Source organism: Morchella sextelata, assembly GCF_020137385.1.
Source record: "Morchella sextelata strain SCLS chromosome Unknown scls_16, whole genome shotgun sequence".
Classification (NCBI taxonomy): domain Eukaryota; kingdom Fungi; phylum Ascomycota; class Pezizomycetes; order Pezizales; family Morchellaceae; genus Morchella; species Morchella sextelata.
The window spans coordinates 833,569-857,453 of record NW_025408631.1 but is presented as its reverse complement, the minus strand read 5'-3'; the positions used below and the strand labels follow the sequence as shown (position 1 = coordinate 857,453).

At 47.4% G+C, this 23,885-nt stretch overlaps 5 protein-coding genes across 5 annotated transcripts; 3 read left to right on the top strand and 2 right to left on the bottom strand.

The window, feature by feature from the left end:
* Nucleotides 1-2,166: 2,166 nt before the first annotated feature.
* H6S33_003925 (uncharacterized protein) lies at nt 2,167-5,748 on the bottom strand (the record flags this gene model as incomplete). Its single annotated transcript, XM_044835275.1, has 1 exon — nt 2,167-5,748. The coding sequence occupies one exon, from the start codon at nt 5,746-5,748 to the stop codon at nt 2,167-2,169; it is 3,582 nt and encodes a 1,193-aa protein (XP_044691459.1).
* A 3,665-nt stretch (nt 5,749-9,413) lies between these two features.
* Nucleotides 9,414-10,643, top strand: H6S33_003924 (uncharacterized protein; the record flags this gene model as incomplete). The annotated part of the gene is made up of 1 exon (XM_044835274.1): nt 9,414-10,643. The coding sequence occupies one exon, from the start codon at nt 9,414-9,416 to the stop codon at nt 10,641-10,643; it is 1,230 nt and encodes a 409-aa protein (XP_044691458.1).
* A 908-nt stretch (nt 10,644-11,551) lies between these two features.
* Nucleotides 11,552-15,133, bottom strand: H6S33_003923 (uncharacterized protein; the record flags this gene model as incomplete). The annotated part of the gene is made up of 1 exon (XM_044835273.1): nt 11,552-15,133. The coding sequence occupies one exon, from the start codon at nt 15,131-15,133 to the stop codon at nt 11,552-11,554; it is 3,582 nt and encodes a 1,193-aa protein (XP_044691457.1).
* A 5,632-nt stretch (nt 15,134-20,765) lies between these two features.
* On the top strand, nt 20,766-22,283 carry H6S33_003922 (uncharacterized protein; the record flags this gene model as incomplete). The annotated part of the gene is made up of 1 exon (XM_044835272.1): nt 20,766-22,283. The coding sequence occupies one exon, from the start codon at nt 20,766-20,768 to the stop codon at nt 22,281-22,283; it is 1,518 nt and encodes a 505-aa protein (XP_044691456.1).
* Nucleotides 22,284-22,310: 27 nt separating this feature from the next.
* Nucleotides 22,311-23,000, top strand: H6S33_003921 (uncharacterized protein; the record flags this gene model as incomplete). The annotated part of the gene is made up of 1 exon (XM_044835271.1): nt 22,311-23,000. One exon carries the CDS (start codon nt 22,311-22,313, stop codon nt 22,998-23,000), a length of 690 nt encoding a protein of 229 aa, XP_044691455.1.
* Nucleotides 23,001-23,885: the final 885 nt, after the last annotated feature.

Below are 23,885 nucleotides of genomic sequence, written 5' to 3'. Positions count from 1 at the left end.
GACTGAATGTCCAGTTCTTCTGGCGGCGTAGAGTGATGTTTCGGATATGTTTCTTTTCCTTCCTTTCGGGAGGTCAAGGCTGGAGAATTCTTCACTAGAAGCCAGTTTTCGTGGGTTTCTTTCGCTTAGAACAACAAAACGCGACCGTGCGATCGGGGACGAAGTGGCTCAGCCTGGTATGGTATACCAGGGTAAACCAAGAGGGATAATAAAATGTTTTTGAAGCGAGGTTAACTGTCAGGAAGTTTTGCGAGCCTTAGCGAGCCGGTAGAATACAGAAGAAGAAGAAGAAGAAACTTATATTGCTTTGAAGTACAAGACTTATCGCACGCCGACCCAACCGCCTAAAACACAAACCGAACCGAACAAAAGAAAGAAAGAAAAGAAAACAACAAACACAAATACGAACGAACAAAACAAGAGCAAAACAAGCACAAGCGAGCACGAACAAATAACAAGGAATTTCCAGAACGACACTCAGCCAGAAAACCCAACGACAAGGAGAAATAACATATCTCAGCGGACTCGAGCGCTGGATCCATCAAAACAGAAAATAAAACCAATTTCTAAAGAGTAAAAGGAACCTGCCCTTCCTAATCCCGTCCCTAATCATTTTCTTCCATCCCCTCTTCCAGGTCCGCTTCCGCCTCCGCCGACTCGTACCATTTCGAGAGTTGAGATTGTTTTGCAAATTGTAGGATGAGGTCCGTTCTCAGGTTTGTAAACATCCAGTTTTCCCAGGTCATCGCTCCGGGGATCTTCTCTATCAGGGGGGCGCGGATTCGTGCCCACGCTGGGCATTCCATAAGTATATGTTTCGCTGAGTTTTCCATGCCACACTGGCATGGTTCGGGGTCTGTGTGTACTGCGTGTTTGTCGATTCGGGTGGTTTGGCACCGGATTCGAAATACTTTTTTTGCTTCCGTAAGGGTGAGTTTCGCTATCTTGGGAGGGGGGCGGAATTCCCCCCGGTGATGGTAGTTCGGTATTGATTGTGTGTTCCATTCTTCCAACAGGTGGTCGCGTAGTAGTTTATTTTGGTTCCACTTATCTCTCGCGTTTCCGGGGGTCTGGTATGGGAGTAGTAGGGAGGCGATTCGGTGTAAGCCTGTTCCTTTGATATTTGCTTCTCTTTGTGGGAGGAGCTCGACCAGGGATTCGTTGTTGGGGTGGGTTGCGTCGGTTGTAACGGCAGCTATACGTTTCGGTTATGCGGGGTGTCAGAGTATGTGATGGAAGAATTGTGTAGTGTGTGTGTAACAGGGGTCCCTTTTAAGAGAAATAGAATCGGATAGAATAGAGACGGCCATGCAAGATAGACAATCAGGTTGCAGATTATTCAAAGATACTATCGCTAGAACTCAATAATCTTTAAGGGCTCTGCTACCGATAAGAACTTGGTTTTCTTTCTGATGAAGACTCGGGAGAACAGGACTGAAGGGCGAGAATGAGCCTGAGTACTTATACTCCGAAGGCCTCTATTCTCTGCTCCTAACTCCTTTACTAAGTTCCGGTGGGCCTTCCCTCAGTACCGGAAACAATACCACCGCTACCCCGCTTTTCTCTAAGCGTCAGCAGGTGTTTCCGATACCCAAGGCAACCACCCTTAGTCAAAGCCTTTGTAACACCTGCAGCCTTGGTTGCCACACAACCGAGGACCTGCATGAATGAGCTGCCGCTCAGGTGTAAGCTTAATCATTGCTGTAGAGCTTTCGCTTATTTGTAGACTTCCCTAGCATAGTCCCTGCCCTTCGGCGGACTTACAATGCTCAGAGGATACAGTGGATCACTGGACAATCAGAGCTTCACTCTGGCCAGTCTTCTAGACACTGGCGAGGCATAGACTCGTCAGTCATTGCTCCCATGAATAGATCCCCTTCCTAGCGCCCGGAATGTAGTTACTCTGACAGCTGGTAGCTAACCACACTGCCGGTACTTGCATATCACCGTGCAACTGGCTTCTAACAATAACTCTCAGCATGTAACCGGGCCCTGTGTGTACTCATACACCAGACAGTTGAAATGGCTCCGTTACACCACTCCCCTCTTCCAGGATCTTGGTCTCCGAGATCTATAACCATTCTATTACCATTCTATTACCATTCATTCTATTATGACAAGAAACTCCGTGATATGCAAGAAAATGAAAACCCAAAAGGAAATAATCTACACCCCAACAATCCGCTTGTCCTTGGGTTTCTTAGGATACCTCATATGGAAATCCCGAAGGGCTTCTTCAGCACTCTTCTTGAGATGCTCCCAAGGTTCCCATGTAGCATCCTCGTTTTCATAACCTTCCCACAGCACTAGGTATTCCACTCGTCTTCTTTTCTTATTGACCCGGCTATCAGCTACTTCTCGGACAACCCAGTTCTGTTCTCCTTCAATCTCTTCGGGCTCCGGTACAGGAACTCTTCTCTCAGGATCTACCGGTGCTCGGTAAGGTTCCAGAAGAGAGACATGAAAGACCGGGTGGATTCCCATTTGGGGAGGAAGAGAGAGCTTGTAGGCACGGGTACCAATAGCTTCTAAGACCTTAAAGGGTCCCATCTTCTTCTGATCCAATTTTCCCAAAGGCCGCTTTGTTTGCACATTGCGCCGGTCCAACATAACTTCATCTCCGGGCTTGATTTCAGGCGGTGCCAGGGCGTGAGCATCATACCACCGGGCCATTCTTAATCTAGCTTTACCCAAGCTGGCGTTCATAGCCTGCCAAATAGATTCCCATTGAGATATCATGACCTCGCTCGCTGGATTATTCCATTCTACTCCTTCCTTTGGGGCCGGCCAGTTGGTCCTGGGTTCATAACCATAGTTGGCATAAAACGCCGATACTTTGGTAGACTCAGAGACCGCCGAGTTATATGCATACTCTGCCAAAGGCAAGAGTTCTGCCCAGTCATCCTGTTGATATGAACAATAACTCTGCAAGTAATGTTCCAGGGTCTGATTAACTCTTTCTGTTTGACCGTCCGTTTGGGGGTGGAAAGATGTGGACATCTTCAGCTTCACATTGAGGAGGTTCATGAGAGATTGCCAAAAGTGAGAGATGAACCTGCTATCTCTGTCCGAGACTATGTCATCAGGTAAACCATGGAGTCTCCAAACTTCCTTCAAGAACAATTTAGCCAAATCTTCCGTTTTATTGAGGGTAGGAAGAGGGATGTAGTGTGCCATCTTCGAAAAGCGGTCCACTATTACCCAGATCTTTGTAAACCCACTAGATTCCGGTAGTCCCACAATGAAGTCCATAGAGATGGAAGTCCATGGCCGATAGGGTATCTCCAACGGTTGGAGCATACCAAACTTCTTGTGTCTTGAGGTCTTATTCCTCTGGCAGCTGTCACAGCTCCGGACATATTCCTCAACATCCTTATCCATGTTGGGCCAAAAGAAGTTATTTTTCACCCGCTCTAGTGTCTTAAATTGGCCAAAATGACCAGCCACCTTAGAGTCATGGGTATCGGACAGTATTTCCATCTGAAGCTTCTTGTCTTTGGGTATGTACCATCTATTCTTGTAGAAGATGAGACCGTTCTTGACCGACAAGTTCTGGTCCAAACTTGGTTTCCTTTCAACCAGGGAGCGGTGCAATTCCTGCCAGAAACTATCCTCTTTAGCAGCCGTGTATAGGCGCTCTAAGAATGTATTCTGCAATTGATTCACCCTGACAGCCGCTAGCTTTACAGGATCCAAAACCAATTGACCTGGCCTAAAAAAGATCTGTGGCTCCGGCTGCAGAGTTTCACCTCCCTCTCCAAGGCGGTGATCCCAGCGCCTAGATAGCACATCAGTCTTGCCATTCTTTTCTCCCGGTCTGTAGACAACTTTAAAATTGTAGCCTGCGAGGTCTTCAGACCATCTAGCTTGCCGTCTAGTGAGAACCTTGGTAGAATTAAAGTACTCCAAGTTCTTGTGGTCTGTGAAAACCGTGATTTCTTGCTCACAAGATTTGAGCATGTGTTCCCATTCCCGGAAAGAGGCTACAATAGCTCCCATTTCCTTATCATGAATGTCATAGTTGATCTCAGCAGGGGAGAACTTCTTAGAATAGAATGCCACCGGATGTAGCTTCCCATCACCCCCATACTGAGAGAGCACCGCTCCCTTGGCAAAATCACTGGCGTCTGTCTCGACCACCGTTCTCCTACTAGGGTCAAAATGAAGGAGGATTGGAGCGGTTGTGAATAGCCTCTTGAGTTCTTCAAAGGCCTGCTCATGTGCTGCCGTCCAATACCATTTCTTGTCTTTTTGCAGGAGGTCAGTTAATGGCTTGCAAACCTTACTGAAGCCTTCAATGAAGCGGCGATAGAAGTTTGCAAATCCGAGGAATGCCTGTACTGCCTTGATATTCTCAGGGATTGGCCATTCCTTAACTGCCTCCACCTTGTCTTCTGACATAGATACTCCGTTTTCCGAGATGTGATAGCCTAGGTACTCTACTTCTCGGACATGGAAGGATGTCTTACTGATCGAGGCACAGAGCTTAGCTTCCCTTAGCTTCTGTAAGACCTTCTTGACCAGTAGCTCATGCTCTTTCTCAGTCTCCGAGTAGATGAGGATGTCGTCGATATAGACAACCACTCCTTCATCTAGTAGTTCCTTCAGCACATCATTAATCATGGCCTGGAAAGCGGAGGGAGCATTGCATAGACCAAACGGCATCACATTATACTGATACAGTCCATAGCGAGTTCTGAAAGCGGTTTTCCACTCATCACCTTCAGCTATCCTGATCAGATTGAAGCCGTTCTTCAGGTCTATCTTTGTGAAGATCTTGGCCTTGAACAACCTGTCTCTGAGCTCACTCATGATAGGCAGCGGGTACTTGTCCTTGACAGTGACCTTGTTCAATCCTCTGTAGTCCACACAAATCCGCAATGTCCCATCCTTCTTAGGAATGAACAGTATGGGCGCCGCAGCGGGGCTATTAGATCTAGAGATCTTTCCTGAAGACAATTCTTTGTCCAGGTACTCTCGGAGGGCCTTCAATTCTGGAGCGGAACATGGGTACAGCGGGCCAAATGGGGGAGCGGTCCCAGGCAAGAGTTTGATCTTTAAATCATTATGGGAATGCGGCGGCATTTCCTCAATCTTCTCTTGACTGAACACATCAGCCCAATCCCGGTATAGGTGGTGTATTTTCTCAGCAATATCACCTCCGTCCTCATCATGCCATACTGAACCAACTAGTTGATAGACTGTCTCTTCTTCTTCCAACATTTGGTATGGAGAGATCAGTTCAATCTTGGTGGCCGCTGGGAGACAATTCTGCTTGCAGTAGTCACTCCTCCAGCTCATGGTGTTGAGTTCCCAATTAATGTCCGGGTTATGCTTCCTAGCCCAACTAATTGGCAGGTAACCGGTCATTCCTTCTTCCAGTGTGGCCACCTCCCATCGGAGTGTCTCTTTATGATCTCCCATAGTCATACGGACCGGGTGAGTGTAATACTCGCCTCCTCCCATCATGACATCTCCTTGAGCATCAAACATTGTCAGAGGTTGATTCCGCCGCACTAAGGGAATTCCATGTTTCCTGACAAAACTCTGGTTGAGGATAGCTCCTGTACAACCGGTGTCAAACAGGAAAAACCCTTGGGCGCCTTCATCCTTTCCTTTGACCGTCCATGACAGTCTTGCCTTCAGTATAGGTCTTTTTCCATGTACTGGTAAGGAGGGAAGCCTCTGTTCCAACCTTCTCTGCTTAACAGCGGTTTCCGGACTTGGTTCTCTTTGTCTTTTCAACATAGCTAATAGCTTCGGGCACTACTAAGATCAGGGATCCTTTGGTTCTATTCCCAAGCGATAATATAGCAGATGTATTGTGTAGTAGTCTTTTTAGCAGCGGTTTGGAAGTGTCTTGGTAGCAAATATAACTTTGGTAGAGCACTGACAGACCAGCTGTTTCGGGTCTTAAACCCATCCTCAGAGTGCTTGGAGCAATCAAATAGGCGGAAACACAATCATAATTTATTCAAAAAGCATAGAAACCGAAAAACCCATATAAAAGAAAACTAGTAAACATAGACTAAAACAGACACTTTTTCTACCAGATGATTTCATTGTCCGAGTCTTGCTCAGGCTGAAAAACAAAATCTTCTGTAACCTCCGGGAGTACAACAAGTGGATCTTCTGCTACTACAGCAGCCACTTTAGCCTTCTTCTGAGAGTTGGACTTGCCATTCCCTCTTTTCCGCTTTTGTACTCTCACTGCTGCCACTCGGACAACAGTAGGTTCCTTGGACCAACAATCGGTCCATTTGTGTCTGGACTTGCCGCACTATTGCACAAGTCAGTCTATGCACTCTACCAATAGGGAGTACCGGAAGGTCATACCTTCAAGCATACTTCTGCTTTCCTTCTTTCTTCTAGAATATCCCCCGGGATACCCTTTAGTTCCACCGCTTTGTCTTTAGGTCCTGGAGTCTTCTGAGGTCCGGAGGAGCTCGCAGCTTCTCTTTTCCTCTTAGGCTGCTGGTCCTTCTGAGCGGGAGGATCTTTCTTGGTCCGAGGGTGCGCTTTCTCAGCTGCCATCCCTTGGTACCTCTCATGGGTATGCCCTAACTCTCTTAAAGCAGCTATCCGCTCCATCAAGGACTTTGGCTTAGGATTAAAAAGAGCCCAACTCATGCCTAGGTCCGGGAGGAGGGAATTATGAATCTTATCATCCACCAACTGACCCTCATAGCCAGTCTTCCACATCAGCTGAATGATAGTATTCAGGAAGAGGTCTATTCCTCCTCGAGCTGTGTGGGTGAGGGTATTCCATTGGGCTACAGCATCATCTCTAGAGATGGCTTCACCGAAGGCAGCTCTAAAAGCATCCACAAAGGAATCCCAGCGCTTCCATCTCTGATCCAACTGCACCGGCATCCCGGCAAGGCGGTTGGCGGAGGCTTGATCAATTGAATTGTGGTATGCCTCATACCATCGGATCGCTGCCTCACCTTCCATCAAGTTGCCTGCATATCGGATCTTAACCTCCTCAGAGGTAAAGGATAGGCTCTCAATGGAGAAGACATTCTCACATTGCCGGATAAAAGTCTCCACTTGCTCCGCCTTGCCCTGGAACTTGGAAGGTGGTGGTGCCTTTGGTTCTCGAGCCCTGGTGGAAGTAGAAGGGGAAGAGGCGGCCGGAGATCGGAACTGCTGGGACATCATAGCCAACAGATCCTTCTGCTGCTTTTCCAACTTCTTCTTAAAATATCTCCGCCAGGCTCTTCTATCACCACCTTCTGGTTCCGAGTCTGAACTGTCTGAATCTCCAGGAGCAGGAGCTTGGGCCGCGGGAGGTGGAGGGTTCTGATTCCCACCACTTCCTCCCTGTGCCTGAGCTGGAGGTGGAGCGGCGGCCACAGGTGCCACTGGTGCCGGATTGCTAGCCAATGGTGAGGACGGTGCTCCTTGAGCGGCACCGGACATGGTGAACCTCCCCGGGTTCCTGGCTAACGGACTGGGGGGTCCTCGGCCTGCACCTGAGAAGAACTCTCCTTCATAGTCAAAGGATCGGTCAGTTCCTCCTAGGAGTGGGTGTACTCCTCCAAAGCGGCTAGGTGGTAAAGGTGAAGCCCCCACCGCTGGCTGTACAATAGGGATAACTCTTCTAGTGGATCTGACTGGAAATACGGCAAAGGGGCTGCTCTTCCGCTGCATTGTCCTGGTAGCTGCCCTGGACGAGGACCTAGAGCCTAGATTTGGTGCCGGAGTTGTTGGCCTAGCCACCACCAGTCTTCCTTCATCAAGGGCTCTCTGTATCTCGGCAACAAAGTCTGGTGGGGTAGCCGGGTTTGTCCACTCGATCTCCATGGCATCGGCATTCAGTTCATCTTTCTCCACATACTTCCGGAGTTCTTCCTGAACAGAGTTGACCTCCATTCTCATGTACTCAAGAGCTTCCGCCATCAGAGCATTCTGTGCTGCCTGGCGCTCTTGTACAAGGAGTAGGGCCTGACTGCCCCGGGTCAACTGATTCTGCAGGCTGTGCTGGAGGTAGGTCTGGAGCTCTGTGAAGAACTGCTGGACGGAAATCTCGTCGGTATCCTGCCAAGCAGGCTCGCAACCGGGGATGTAGGTCTGTAAAGCGGTCCTGGGCTTCTTGACAAGCTGTGTCTGCCCGGTGGCATCAAGCTGGAGGGGCACCGGCTGCCATTCAATCTGCAGGGGCGCATCCGGAGCTGAGAGGGCGGACATTTTGTATAGAGGAAGAATAATCTGAAGGTGACTTGAGCCTTAAAGATTATCTGTAACGGGGGTCCCTTTTAAGAGAAATAGAATCGGATAGAATAGAGACGGCCGTGCAAGATAGACAATCAGGTTGCAGATTATTCAAAGATACTATCGCTAGAACTCAATAATCTTTAAGGGCTCTGCTACCGATAAGAACTTGGTTTTCTTTCTGATGAAGACTCGGGAGAACAGGACTGAAGGGCGAGAATGAGCCTGAGTACTTATACTCCGAAGGCCTCTATTCTCTGCTCCTAACTCCTTTACTAAGTTCCGGTGGGCCTTCCCTCAGTACCGGAAACAATACCACCGCTACCCCGCTTTTCTCTAAGCGTCAGCAGGTGTTTCCGATACCCAAGGCAACCACCCTTAGTCAAAGCCTTTGTAACACCTGCAGCCTTGGTTGCCACACAACCGAGGACCTGCATGAATGAGCTGCCGCTCAGGTGTAAGCTTAATCATTGCTGTAGAGCTTTCGCTTATTTGTAGACTTCCCTAGCATAGTCCCTGCCCTTCGGCGGACTTACAATGCTCAGAGGATACAGTGGATCACTGGACAATCAGAGCTTCACTCTGGCCAGTCTTCTAGACACTGGCGAGGCATAGACTCGTCAGTCATTGCTCCCATGAATAGATCCCCTTCCTAGCGCCCGGAATGTAGTTACTCTGACAGCTGGTAGCTAACCACACTGCCGGTACTTGCATATCACCGTGCAACTGGCTTCTAACAATAACTCTCAGCATGTAACCGGGCCCTTTGTGTACTCATACACCAGACAGTTGAAATGGCTCCGTTACAGTGTGTGGGATTTGTTAAGCGAGTTTCTATTATGTTCTTTCTGTTTCTGTTAAGCGAGAAGATGAGTCATTGTGGGTTGAGGTTTGGATATATAAAGGGGTGTTGTTTCGGCTTTCTTCTGTTTTCTTTCCCTTCCTTTTTTCTTTACGCAACCTCTGTATTTATTCCACGAATACTATTCTTGTCTGTACTACGTCATAGGGCTCTAATCGGTTTATCATACCAGGTAGAGCCACCCATAGCCCATAGTCAAAGCATACCTTTACGTCTACGTCCACGTCTACGTTGCTACCTAGGTTGTATTCCTTGGCACTACAGTCTATCGCCTACGGTCCCCGTGATACGTAGGTTGCGTCCTCTATCGCCAACCAATACAACACCATAGTTTACAATGTCGGAACATGCACCTATTGATTATCAACAACTCAGCGATAGTCTCCAAGCCCTTTTTCAAGCGCATCCACGAGTCGATGATACTGTTGGAACTGAAGCCTACACGCTTCTCCAACAGTGCCAACATGGTCTTGCCCAATATGCAACGGATTTACAGGAGGTAGAAGCGGAAGCCGAAAGGGCGAGGAGAAGGTTTGAGCAAGATCTTGCTGCTGCCCGAGCTCAAGAGGCTCCTGTTGAGGCTGTCGCCCCTGTGCAAGCACCCAACGAAGATAATGTTCCACCTGCACCCCCGGTACCACCCGTTACAGATACTACCTATCGGTCGGAGAAGCTTCCAGACCCTGAGGTATTCAAGGGGGATCGTGATCGAGAAAGGTTACACCTGTTTAAGCAACAAATGAAGATTAAGCTATTGGGAAATGCCGATCGCTATCCTACACTACAGTCCAAACTATCCTATGCATTCAGCAGATTAGAAGGGGTTGCCGCCAATCAGTTTTTACAATATGTTGGCGAAGAAGGTATTGCTTTACCCTCTATGCTACGATTTTATGAGATTTTGGATACTGCTTTCGGGGATCCCGATCAGATGCGTACGGCTAGGAGGAATCTTAGGAATATCCGTCAACGAAATCGAACGTTCGCCGATTATTTTGCTGAGTTTCAACGGTATGCTGCTGAGTCGGGTATGGATGAAGTCTCTCGGATTGAGGCTTTGATGGAAGGTATTAATGCGGAACTCGATGAATCAATGATACACCATGACACTCCCGCAACGGTAAATGCTTGTGCGACACTTCTGCAATGGTTGGATAATCGTCGCCAAGCGGCAGAAGCTAAGCGAGGAAGTAAAAAACCTTGGACTACTACTACTACTCCGGCCCCTCGTCCTTCACCAGCAAGTCCTGTTTCTGCTCCCCGCGCTGCCGCCCCAGTCGCCAATGTACCTGTTACTGAAAGTCATCCCTCATCCCGCCCGGGAGGTGATGTACCAATGGATCTATCTGGAGGGCGTCGTCGCCCCTCCCCTACCGAAAGAAATGCCCGCTTAGTTGAGGGCCGATGTTTTTATTGCGGAGGTGTTGGACATATGGTTAGGGATTGCCCCCAAGCGAGGGCAACTGGAAATCAACCAAGGAGACCTGTGATGAGAGGAGCAGCGTTGACAGTGGAAGAAAATGATGGAAGCGATAATGAATCGGCAAAAGATTTGTCCCTGCACTAAGTGGCTTAGTGTAACGGGGGTCCTTTCTAAGAGAAATAGATTTGTATAGAATAGAGACGGCCGTGCAAGATAGACAATCAGGTTGCAGATTATTCAAAGATACTATCGCTAGAACTCAATAATCTTTAAGGGCTCTGCTACCGATAAGAACTTGGTTTTTTCTTTTTGATGAAGACTCGAGAGAATAGGACTGAAGGGCGAGAATGAACCTGAGTACTTATACTCCGAAGGCCTCTATTCTCTGCTCCTAACTCCTTACTAAGTTCCGGTGGGCCTTCCCTCAGTACCGGAAACAATACCACCACTACCCCGCTTTTCTCTAAGCGTCAGCAGGTGTTTCCGATATCCAAGGCAACCACCCTTAGTCAAAGCCTTTGTAACACCCGCAGCCTTGGTTGCCACACAACCGAGGACCTGCATAAATGAGCTGCCGCTCAGGTGTAAGCTTAATCATTGCTGTAGAGCTTTTGCTTATTGTAGACTTCCCTAGCATAGTCCCTACCTCCTCGGCGGAACTACAGTGCTCAGAGGATATAGAGGATCACCGGACAATCAGAGCTTCACTCTGGCCGGTCTTCTAGTCACTGGCGAGGCATAGACTCGTCAGTCATTGCTCCCATGAATAGATCCTCTTCCTAGCGCCCGGAATGTAGTTACTCTAACAGCTGGTAGCTAACCACACTGCCGGTACTTGCATATCACCGTGCAACTGGCTTCTAACAATAACTCTCAGCATGTAATCGGGCCCTGTGTGTACTCATACACCAGACAGTTGAAATGGCTCCGTTACACTACTCCCCTCTTCCAGGATCTTGGTCTCCGAGATCTATAACCATTCTATTATCATCCAATCTATGTGACAAGAAACTCCGTGATATGCAAGGAACGAAAACCTAAAGGAAAACAAACTACAACCCAACAATCCGCTTGTCTCTGGGTTTCTTAGGATACCTCATATGGAAATCCCGAAGGGCTTCTTCAGCACTCTTTTTGAGATGCTCCCAAGGTTCCCATGTAGCATCCTCGTTTTCATAACCTTCCCATAGCACTAGGTATTCCACTAGTCTCCTCTTCTTATTGACCCGGCTGTCAGCTACTTCTCGGACAACCCAGTTCTGTTCTCCTTCAATCTCTTCTGGCTCCGGTACAGGAACTCTTCTCTCAGGATCTACCGGTGCTCGGTAAGGTTCCAGAAGAGAGACATGAAAGACCGGGTGGATTCCCATTTGGGGGGGAAGAGAGAGCTTGTAGGCACGGGTACCAATTGCTTCTAAGACCTTAAAGGGTCCCATCTTCTTCTGATCCAATTTTCCCAAAGGCCGCTTTGTTTGCACATTGCGCCGGTCCAACATAACTTCATCTCCGGGCTTGATTTCAGGCGGTGCCAGGGCATGAGCATCATACCACCGGGCCATCCTTAATCTAGCTTTACCCAGGCTGGCGTTCATAGCCTGCCAGATAGATTCCCATTGAGATATCATGACCTCGCTCGCTGGATTGTTCCATTCTACTCCTTCCTTTGGGGCCGGCCAGTTGGTCCTGGGTTCATATCCATAGTTGGCATAAAAAGCCGATACTTTGGTAGACTCAGAGACCGCCGAGTTATATGCATACTCTGCCAAAGGCAAGAGTTCTGCCCAGTCGTCCTGTTGATATGAACAATAACTCCGCAAGTAATGTTCCAGGGTCTGGTTAACTCTTTCTGTTTGACCGTCCGTTTGGGGGTGGAAAGATGTGGACATCTTCAGCTTCACATTGAGGAGACTCATGAGAGATTGCCAAAAGTGAGAGATGAACCTGCTATCTCTGTCCGAGACTATGTCATCAGGTAAACCATGGAGTCTCCAAACTTCCTTCAAGAACAACTTAGCCAAATCTTCCGTTTTATTGAGGGTAGGAAGAGGGATGTAGTGTGCCATCTTCGAAAAGCGGTCCACTATTACCCAGATCTTTGTAAACCCACTAGATTCCGGTAGTCCCACAATGAAGTCCATAGAGATGGAAGTCCATGGCCGATAGGGTATCTCCAACGGTTGGAGCATACCAAACTTCTTATGTCTTGAGGTCTTATTCCTCTGGCAGCTGTCACAGCTCCGGACATATTCCTCAACATCCTTATCCATGTTGGGCCAAAAGAAGTTGTTTTTCACCCGCTCAAGTGTCTTAAATTGGCCAAAGTGACCAGCCACCTTAGAGTCATGGGTATCGGACAGTATTTCCATTTGAAGCTTCTTGTCTTTGGGTATATACCATCTATTCTTGTAGAAGATGAGACCGTTCTTGACCGACAAGTTCTGGTCCAAATTTGGTTTCCTTTCAACCAGGGAGCGGTGCAATTCCTGCCAGAAACTATCCTCTTTAGCAGCCGTGTATAGGCGCTCTAAGAATGTATTCTGCAATTGATTCACCCTGACAGCCGCTAGCTTTACAGGATCCAAAACCAATTGACCTGGCCTAAAAAAGATCTGTGGCTCCGGCTGCAGAGTTTCACCTCCCTCTCCAAGGCGGTGATCCCAGCGCCTAGATAGCACATCAGTCTTGCCATTCTTTTCTCCCGGTCTGTAGACAACTTTGAAATTGTAGCCTGCGAGATCTTCAGACCATCTAGCTTGCCGCCTAGTGAGAACCTTGGTAGAATTAAAATACTCCAAGTTCTTGTGGTCTGTAAAAACCGTGATCTCTTGCTCACAAGATTTGAGCATGTGTTCCCATTCCCGGAAAGAGGCTACAATAGCTCCCATTTCCTTGTCATGAATGTCATAGTTGATCTCAGCAGGGGAGAACTTCTTAGAATAGAATGCCACCGGATGTAGCTTCCCATCATCCCCGTACTGAGAGAGCACCGCTCCCTTGGCAAAATCACTGGCATCTGTCTCGACCACCGTTCTCCTACTAGGGTCAAAATGAAGGAGGATTGGAGCGCTTGTGAACAGCCTCTTGAGTTCTTCAAAGGCCTGTTCATGTGCTGCCGTCCAATACCATTTCTTGTCTTTTTGCAGGAGGTCAGTTAATGGTTTGCAAACTTTACTGAAGCCTTCAATAAAGCGGCGATAGAAGTTTGCAAATCCGAGGAATGCCTGTACTGCCTTGATATTCTCAGGGACCGGCCATTCCTTAACTGCCTCCACCTTGTCTTCTGACATAGATACTCCTTCTTCCGAGATATGATAGCCTAGGTATTCTACTTCTCGGACATGGAAGGATGTCTTATTGATCGAGGCACAGAGCTTAGCTTCCCTAAGCTTCTGTAGTACCTTCTTGACCAATAGCTCATGCTCTTTCTCAGTCTCCGAGTAGATGAGGATGTCATCAATATAGACGACTACTCCTTCATCCAGTAGTTCCTTTAGCACATCATTGATCATTGCCTGGAAAGCGGAGGGAGCATTGCATAGACCAAATGGCATCACATTATACTGATACAGTCCATAGCGGGTTCTGAAAGCGGTTTTCCACTCATCACCTTCTGCTATCCTGATCAAATTGAAGCCGTTCTTCAGGTCTATCTTTGTGAAGATCTTGGCCTTGAACAACCTGTCTCTGAGCTCACTCATGATAGGCAGCGGGTACTTGTCCTTGACAGTGACCTTGTTCAATCCTCTGTAGTCCACACAAATCCGCAATGTCCCATCCTTCTTAGGAATGAACAGTATGGGCGCCGCAGCAGGGCTGTTAGATCTAGAGATCTTTCCTGAAGACAATTCTTTGTCCAGGTACTCTCGGAGGGCCTTCAATTCTGGAGCGGAACATGGGTACAGCGGGCCAAATGGGGGAGCGGTCCCAGGCAAGAGTTTGATCTTTAAATCATTATGGGAATGCGGCGGCATTTCCTCAATCTTCTCTTGACTGAACACATCAGCCCAATCCCGGTATAGGTGGTGTATTTTCTCAGCAATATCACCTCCGTCCTCATCATGCCATACTGAACCAACCAATTGATAGACTGTCTCTTCTTCTTCCAACATCTGGTATGGAGAGACCAGTTCAATCTTGGTGGCCGCTGGGAGACAATTCTGCTTGCAGTAGTCACTTCTCCAGCTCATGGTGTTGAGCTCCCAGTTGATGTCCGGGTTATGCTTCCTAGCCCAACTAATTGGCAGGTAACCGGTCATTCCTTCTTCCAGTGTAGCCACCTCCCATCGGAGTGTCTCCTTATGATCTCCCATAGTCATGCGGACCGGGTGAGTGTAATACTCGCCTCCTCCCATCATGACATCTCCTTGAGCATCAAACATTGTCAGAGGTTGATCCCGCCGTACTAAGGGAATTCCATGTTTTCTGACAAAACTCTGGTTGAGGATAGCTCCTGTACAACCGGTGTCAAACAGGAAAGACCCTTGGGCGCCTTCATCCTTTCCTTTGACTGTCCATGACAGTCCTGCCTTCAGTATAGGTCTTTTTCCATGTACTGGTAAAGAAGGAAGCCTCTGTTCCAACTTTCTTTGCTTAACAGCGGATTCTGGACTTGTTTCTCTTTGTCTTTTCAACATAGCTAATAGCTTCAGGCACTACTAAGATCAAAAGATCCTTTGGTTCTATTCCCAAGCGGTAATATAGCGGGTATGATGTGTGGTAATTTTTTGGTAGCGGTTTGGAAGTGTCTTGTAGCAAATGTAACTTTGGTAGAGCACTGACAGACCAGCTGTTTCGGGTCTTAAACCCATCCTCAGAGTGCTTAGAGCAATCAAATAGGCGGAAACACAATCATAATTTATTCAAGAGAAACATAGAAACCCCAAAAACCCAAATAAAAGAAAACTAGTAAACATAGACTCAAACAGACACTTTTCTACCAGAGGATTTCATTGTCCGAGTCTTGCTCAGGCTGCAAAACAAAATCTTCTGTAACCTCCGGGAGTACAACAAGTGGATCTTCTGCTACCACAGCAGCCACTTTAGCTTTCTTCTGAGAGTTGGAATTACCCTTCCCTCTTTTCCGCTTTTGTACTCTCACTGCTGCCACTCGGACAACAGTAGGTTCTCTTGACCAACAATCGGTCCATTTGTGTCTGGACTTGCCGCACTATTGCACAAGTCAGTCTATGCACTCTACCAATAGGGAGTACCGGAAGGTCATACCTTCAAGCATACTTCTGCTTTCCTTCTTTCTTCTAGAATATCCCCCGGGATACCCTTCAGTTCCACCGCTTTGTCTTTAGGTCCAGGAGTCTTCTGAGGTCCGGAGGAGCTCGCAGCTTCTCTTTTCCTCTTAGGCTGCTGGTCCTTCTGAGCGGGAGGATCTTTCTTGGTCCGAGGGGGCGCTTTCTCTGCTGCCATCCCTTGGTACCTCTCATGTGTGTGCCCTAACTCTCTTAGAGCAGCTATCCGTTCCATAAGGGACTTTGGCTTGGGATTGAAAAGAGCCCAACTCATGCCTAGGTCCGCAAGGAGGGAATTGTTGATTTTATCATCCACCAACTGACCCTCATAGCCAGTCTTCCACATCAGCTGAATGATAGAATTCAGAAAGAGGTCTATTCCTCCTCGAGCTGTGTGGGTAAGAGTATTCCATTGGGCTACAGCATCATCTCGAGAGATGGCTTCACCGAAGGCTGCTCTAAAAGCATCCACAAAGGAATCCCAGCGCTTCCATCTCAGATCCAAAGTCACCGGCATTCCAGCAAGGCGGTTGGCAGAGGCTTGATCAATTGAATTGTGGTATGCCTCATACCATCGGATTGCTGCCTCGCCTTCCATCAGATTGCCTGCATATCGGATCTTAACCTCCTCAGAGGTAAAGGACAGGCTCTCAATGGAGAACACATTCTCACATTGCCGGATAAAGGTTTCCACTTGCTCCGCCTTGCCCTGAAACTTAGAGGGTGGTGGTGCCTTTGGTTCTCGAGCTCTGGTGGAAGTAGAAGGGTGGGAGGTGGTCGGAGGTTGATACTGCTGGGACATCATTGCCAACAGATTCTTCTGTTGCTTCTCCAACTTCTTCTTAAGGTATCTCCGCCAATCTCTTCTGTTACCACCTTCTGGTTCCGAGTCTGAGCTGTCAGAATTATCCGGATCTCCTGGAGCGGGAGCGCGGGCTGCTGGAGGTGGAGGGTTCTGATTTCCGCCACTTCCTCCCTGTGCCTGAGCTGGAGGGGGAGCGGCGGCCGCAGCAGGAGGGGCCACAGGTGCTACGGGTGCCGGGTTGCTGGCCAGTGGTGAGGTTGCTGCTGGTTGAGCAGCCCCAGACATGGTAAACCTTCCTGGGTTCCTGGCTAGCGGACTAGGAGGTCCTCGGCCTGCACCTGAGAAGAACTCTCCTTCATAGTCAAAGGATCGGTCGGCTCCTCCAAGGAGTGGATGTGTTCCACCGAAGCGGCTAGGTGGTAAGGGTGAAGCCCCCACCGCTGGCTGCACAATAGGGATAACTCTCCTAGTGGATCGGACCGGAAATGCTGCAAAGGGGCTGGTCTTCCGCTGCATTGTCCTGGTAGCTGCTCTGGAAGAGGACCTGGAGACTAAAAGTGGTGCCGGAGTTGCTGGTCTACCCACCACCAACCTTCCTTCATCAAGAGCTCTCTGTATCTCGGCAACAAAGTCTGGTGGAGTGGCCGGATTTGTCCACTCAATCTCCATGGCATCAACATCGGCATTCAGTTCATCTCTTTCTGCATACTTCCGGAGCTCTTCCTGAACAGAGTTGACTTCCGACCTCATGTACTCTAGAGCTTCTGCCATCAGAGCATTCTGTGCTGCCTGGCGCTCTTGTACAATGAGCAGTGCCTGACTGCCTCGGTTCAACTGACTCTGCAGGCTGTGCTGGAGGTAGGTCTGAAGCTCTGTGAAGAACTGTTGTAAGGAAACCTCATCGGTATCCTGCCAGGCAGGCTCACAGCCGGGAATATAGGCCTGTAGAGCGGTCCTGGGTTTCTTAACAAGCTGTGTCTGCCCGGTGGCATCAAGCTGGAGGGGCACCGGCTGCCATTCAATCTGAAGGGGTGCATCTGGAGCCGAGAGGGCGGACATTTTGTGTAGAGGAGGAATAATCTGAAGGTGACTTGAGCCTTAAAGATTATCTGTAACGGGGGTCCTTTCTAAGAGAAATAGATTTGTATAGAATAGAGACGGCCGTGCAAGATAGACAATCAGGTTGCAGATTATTCAAAGATACTATCGCTAGAACTCAATAATCTTTAAGGGCTCTGCTACCGATAAGAACTTGGTTTTTTCTTTTTGATGAAGACTCGAGAGAATAGGACTGAAGGGCGAGAATGAACCTGAGTACTTATACTCCGAAGGCCTCTATTCTCTGCTCCTAACTCCTTACTAAGTTCCGGTGGGCCTTCCCTCAGTACCGGAAACAATACCACCACTACCCCGCTTTTCTCTAAGCGTCAGCAGGTGTTTCCGATATCCAAGGCAACCACCCTTAGTCAAAGCCTTTGTAACACCCGCAGCCTTGGTTGCCACACAACCGAGGACCTGCATAAATGAGCTGCCGCTCAGGTGTAAGCTTAATCATTGCTGTAGAGCTTTTGCTTATTGTAGACTTCCCTAGCATAGTCCCTACCTCCTCGGCGGAACTACAGTGCTCAGAGGATATAGAGGATCACCGGACAATCAGAGCTTCACTCTGGCCGGTCTTCTAGTCACTGGCGAGGCATAGACTCGTCAGTCATTGCTCCCATGAATAGATCCTCTTCCTAGCGCCCGGAATGTAGTTACTCTAACAGCTGGTAGCTAACCACACTGCCGGTACTTGCATATCACCGTGCAACTGGCTTCTAACAATAACTCTCAGCATGTAATCGGGTCCTGTGTGTACTCATACACCAGACAGTTGAAATGGCTCCGTTAAACTTAGCCCAGGGACGGTTTAAGGATTTTTCTAGGATGTGTATTTCTGGTTTTTCGGTATCAGAGGAGGAAATGGATGGAAATCAACTTGTAGTAACTTGTTCGATTTCACAGAATAAAAATTCGTTTATACCTACCTACGCCCTTATTGATACCGGAGCATCAGGATATGCTTTCATTGATGAATCTTTTGCACGCCACAATAATCTTATGATGACCCCTCTTAAAATACCTCGCCATGTAGACGTTTAAGACGGAAGACCTATTAAGTCAGGGAAAATTACCCATATTGTCGATGTCTCACTAGACATTCACGGCCATCAGGAGACGGCGCCATGTTTTGTAACGAAGTTGGGACACTATCCAATTGTGATGGGGATACCTTGGATGCGACGACATGATGTTACGATTCGACCGAAAGAAAATCTACTTGTTTTTGACTTTCGAAGCTGTTGTCAACACTGTTCACTCAGTGGAACTACAGTTATTGTTCATGGTATCTCGATTCCCTTACCGGAACACCATACAATCATTGTTTCAGCAACTGAGAAATCCACTGTCGACATTGAACAATTAGTACCGAAAGAATTTCACCATCGTCTCCATATGTTCAAAGAATACGATGCTTCAATTCTCCCACCACATCGACCATCCCATGACATCGAGATAGTATTGGAGGAAGGCAAACGACCACCATATGGACCTATATATGGATTATCTCAAATTGAGTTAAAAGCACTATGAGAATATCTTGATGAAAATTTACCCAAAGGATTTATTCGAGCCAGTGAATCACCAGCGGGAGCACCCATACTATTTGTGAAGAAAAGCGATGGAACCCTTCGACTCTGTGTTGACTATCGAGGCCTCAATGCGATTACAATCAAAAATCGATATCCATTACCATTGTTGAAAGAAACCTTGGCTAAATTATCAAGGGCACAATACTATACTAAGTTGGATTTACGATGGGGATATAATCAAATCAGGATAGCAGAAGGAGACGAATGGAAAACGGCGTTCCGGACTCGATATGGACATTTCGAATATACAGTAATGCCGTTTGGATTAGCTAATGCTCCTGCCACATTTCAGCATTGGATTAATGATATTCTACGTCCCTACCTCGATCAATTCGTAACGGCATACTTAGACGATATCCTTATCTATTCCGAGACCCTATCAGAACACAAAGAACACATTCAAAGGGTTCTAAAGGTACTTGATGAAAATCATGTTCACCTTAAACCAGAAAAATGTGAATTTATGGTTCAAGAAACAAAATACCTTGTGTTACGGGCATGCCAAGCATTTACGGGAGTGAGAGAAAGGCTAGTAGATACCCCAACCCTCTTTGATACTAATGGCAACACCACTATCAACTCCGGTTCGCACCCACGAGGTGTGGTGCGATCGATATGCGACCAAATGCGGAGTTGCGGTTTTCCTAGTTAAAAAACACGTTTTCGACCCCAATAATAACCCCCGGAGCGTCAAACCGCCGGAGGGGTGTGTTTTGGTACCGGTGGATATATGAGGGACAGCTGGAATCAATCGGATCGAAGATCGGACCGCTCGGAGAGAATCGGCGCAAGCTGCCAGCCGACCGAGTACCTATCGGCGGTACCTATGGGCATGAGAGGACTCTGCTATGTGGGAAAGCGATGTGGGAAGAGGCCTGAGTAGGTAGCCTTGCCGTCCGAGACCTCCGAATAGCCGACGCTGACGATTATCCACCAGACGGCCGATGGAGAAGAAATATCGACAGGGAAACGTGCATTAGAGTGGATAAATAGGTTGAGGGGTTCTAGCGGATTTAGGAGTTTGGGTTACGGACTTAGGAGTTAAATGTTCTTGGTTGTTTTTCAGGGTCTCGGGCATGCCCCGAGTGTATTCTGTATTATTAGTAGACTGGGTCCTCGAGACATAAGCGAGGGATATAAATACTGTGTCATTCACTGACTAGCCAAACCATCATCGGCGAAATCAGAGTCTTAACAATATAAATCGTTGATACGCGAGTTACAACTTTATTTGACTATACTTTTGGAAATACTTTATTCTATTGTGACTTCGAACTCTACCTGAACTATTACGTCGAAGACGGTCGAACATCACACGCTAACTCTAGTGAATCTTTGTTGATAACGTAGCTCGCGGGGCCCGTATCGGATCAAGGAGAATCATACTCGACGTTGACTGAAGAGACCTTGGAGACTTCTACCTTTGTAGCTGTTAGCCGAACTCTGAGCTCTGCGTAGTGTACTCTTGTGGTCTGGTACGCATCCCTCACACCTTGGTCTAATCCTTACTTCGAATGGGAATAGAATGGACCCAAAGAAAGTCGTCGATGTTTTAGAATGGACCACACCGATAAACCTTCGTGATGTTCAAGTATTTCTGGGATTTGCAAATTTCTATCGACGATTTATTCTAGGATATTCGAAAATTGTTGCTCCGCTTACAGCTTTGACAAAGAAAAACGTTAAATTTGAATGGACGGATGAAAGGGAGGAAGCATTTCAAACTTTGAAAAAGATGTTTATAACGGCACCGATATTAGCTCATTTCAATCCGGATCGAAAAATTGTGATAGAAACCGATGCATCCGACTATGTTTCAGCAGGAATCCTATCTCAACGTGACAACGAAGGAATCCTACATCCAGTCGCTTTCTTCTCTAAGAAACACACTCCTGCAGAGTGCAACTACGAAATCTATGATAAAGAACTTTTAGCAATTATACGATGCTTCGAAGAATGGCGACATCACCTAGAGGGAGCTCAATTTCCAATTGAAGTTCTTAGCGATCATCGAAATCTTGAATATTTTATGACAACAAAATTGTTAAATCGTCGACAAGCCCGTTGGTCCGAATTTCTTTCACGCTTTGATTTCGTTATACAATTTCGGCCAGGAAAACAAGGAACAAAACCAGACGCATTGACTAGAAGGTCAGGTGACCTACCTAAAGAGGGGGATGAACGGTTGACGCATCAGAGTCAAGTGATTTTGAAGCGAAAAAATTTGGATATTAAGCTAAGTTTGTTCGCGGGTTCTTTGTCAAATGAATCCGCTGAAGGAGCGTCTACTGTAGAGAAATTATTTTCAAAAGCTTACCAAGTCGATAGTTTTCCAAATAAGGTCCTCAACATGCTTCGGAATGGCATACGCCACTCAAACAAAATCTCGCTTGCCGAATGTACGGAAGATAACAACGGTCGGCTGCTTTATCGAGGCATGCTATATGTACCAGACGACGATGACCTTCGACTAAGGCTTTTAAAAGAATACCATGATAAACCATCTGCAGGACATCCGGGTAGAGCGAAGACTCTGGACCTCCTAAGTCGAGAATATTACTGGCCACAGATGCGGAAATTCGTCGATCAGTATATTAGGAATTGCAATGTGTGCACCCGTAGTAAGGCATCACACAATGCACCTTATGGAGTACTTCGCCCCATGCCAATTCCCGATGGACCCTGGACAGACGTCTCGATGGATTTTGTGACTGATCTTCCTGAGAGTGATGGGTATAATGCGATTTTGGTCGTGGTGGATAGACTAACCAAAATGCGACATCTAATACCAACGACCAAAGAGGCAGATTCAAAGGAAGTAGCGAACCTATATATCGATCATGTTTGGAAGCTGCATGGACTACCAGATACCATTGTATCTGATCGAGGAACACAGTTCGTTGCAGAATTCTGGAAGTCGCTTTGTAATCGGTTGGAAATATCACCAAAATTCTCTACTGCATTTCACCCCCAAACAGATGGACAAACGGAAAGAATCCATGCCGTAATGGAACAGTACCTCCGAAGTTATGTTTCCTACTAACAAGATGATTGGGCTCGAATGCTACCAATGGCCGAATTTGCGACAAACAACCATGCTTCCGAAACAACAAAGGTCTCCCCATTCTATGCCAATTCGGGAAGAAATCCAAGAATGACTTTTGGCCCTTTGGAACATGGTCGAACAACGGCTGAGGATCAAGCGAACCATATTGCAAGAGAAATGAAGGATGTAGTAGATTTCCTAAAAGAAGAGATGTTTCGAGCGCAAAGGATACAAGAAGAATCAGCCAACAGGAATCGAACTCCAGCTCCTCGTTACCATTTAGGAGATAAAGTTTTCCTATCAACTCGTCATATTCTAACCAAACGACCTTCCAAGAAATTCGATTGGAAACATATTGGACCTTATAGTGTTAAGCGCATTGTTAATCCCTATGCTTACGAGTTGGAACTTCCGCGGTCAATGAAAATTCATCCGGTATTCCATGTTTCGTTATTGTCGCCCGCACCCAATGATCCCTTGCCCGGTCAGAAACAACTACCTCCACCCCCGGTTGAAATCGAAGGACAGGAGGAGTGGGAGGTTAAAGATATTTTGGATTCGAGGAAGCGCCGGGGGAGATTCGAATATCTAGTGAAGTATGTCGGTTATGATGAAGCTTCTTGGCAACCATTGTCGGACGTCGAACATTCGCCCGATATTGTTAAACGATTCCACGAACGTTACCCACGAAAGCCTAAGCCTACCAGGAGGTAGGTTTTAGAGGGGGGAGTGGTCTGTAATGGCAGCTATACGTTTCGGTTATGCGGGGTGTCAGAGTATGTGATGGAAGAATTGTGTAGTGTGTGTGGGATTTGTTAAGCGAGTTTCTATTATGTTCTTTCTGTTTCTGTTAAGCGAGAAGATGAGTCATTGTGGGTTGAGGTTTGGATATATAAAGGGGTGTTGTTTCGGCTTTCTTCTGTTTTCTTTCCTTTCCTTTTTTCTTTACGCAACCTCTGTATTTATTCCACGAATACTATTCTTGTCTGTACTACGTCATAGGGCTCTAATCGGTTTATCATACCAGGTAGAGCCACCCATAGCCCATAGTCAAAGCATACCTTTACGTCTACGTCCACGTCTACGTTGCTACCTAGGTTGTATTCCTTGGCACTACAGTCTATCGCCTACGGTCCCCGTGATATCGGTGCAGAGTATTCTAGTTCCGTACTTTCTTGAGCGATATGTCAGGAGATGTTCTAAGGGGGGTAGGCCTGCTTCTCGGAGGAGTTTAGCTCTCTTGGTCCATCGAGGTAAGCCTGTGATGACCCGGGCAGCTTCATTGTATAGTGGTTCGAGGGATCTAGTAATGTGGTCTGCACCAGTCCACCAAGCCTCGGATCCGTAGAGCAGACTTGGAAGGAAGCCTTGCGTTATTAGGTGATGAACTGTCTTGACTGTTATACCTGGCAGGCGGGCAGTGTTTCGGATTTGGTGGAGGGCTTTCTGGCCTTTTGCGATCGCTGCTTCGATATGGGGCCGGAAGGAGAGGGTCGGATCTATCCAGACTCCTATATATTTCAGCCGCTCCTTGGGGTATATATTGATGTTGTTAACTTTGACTGGAAGTCGTGGTTGTTGTGTGGATGATGTGGTGGG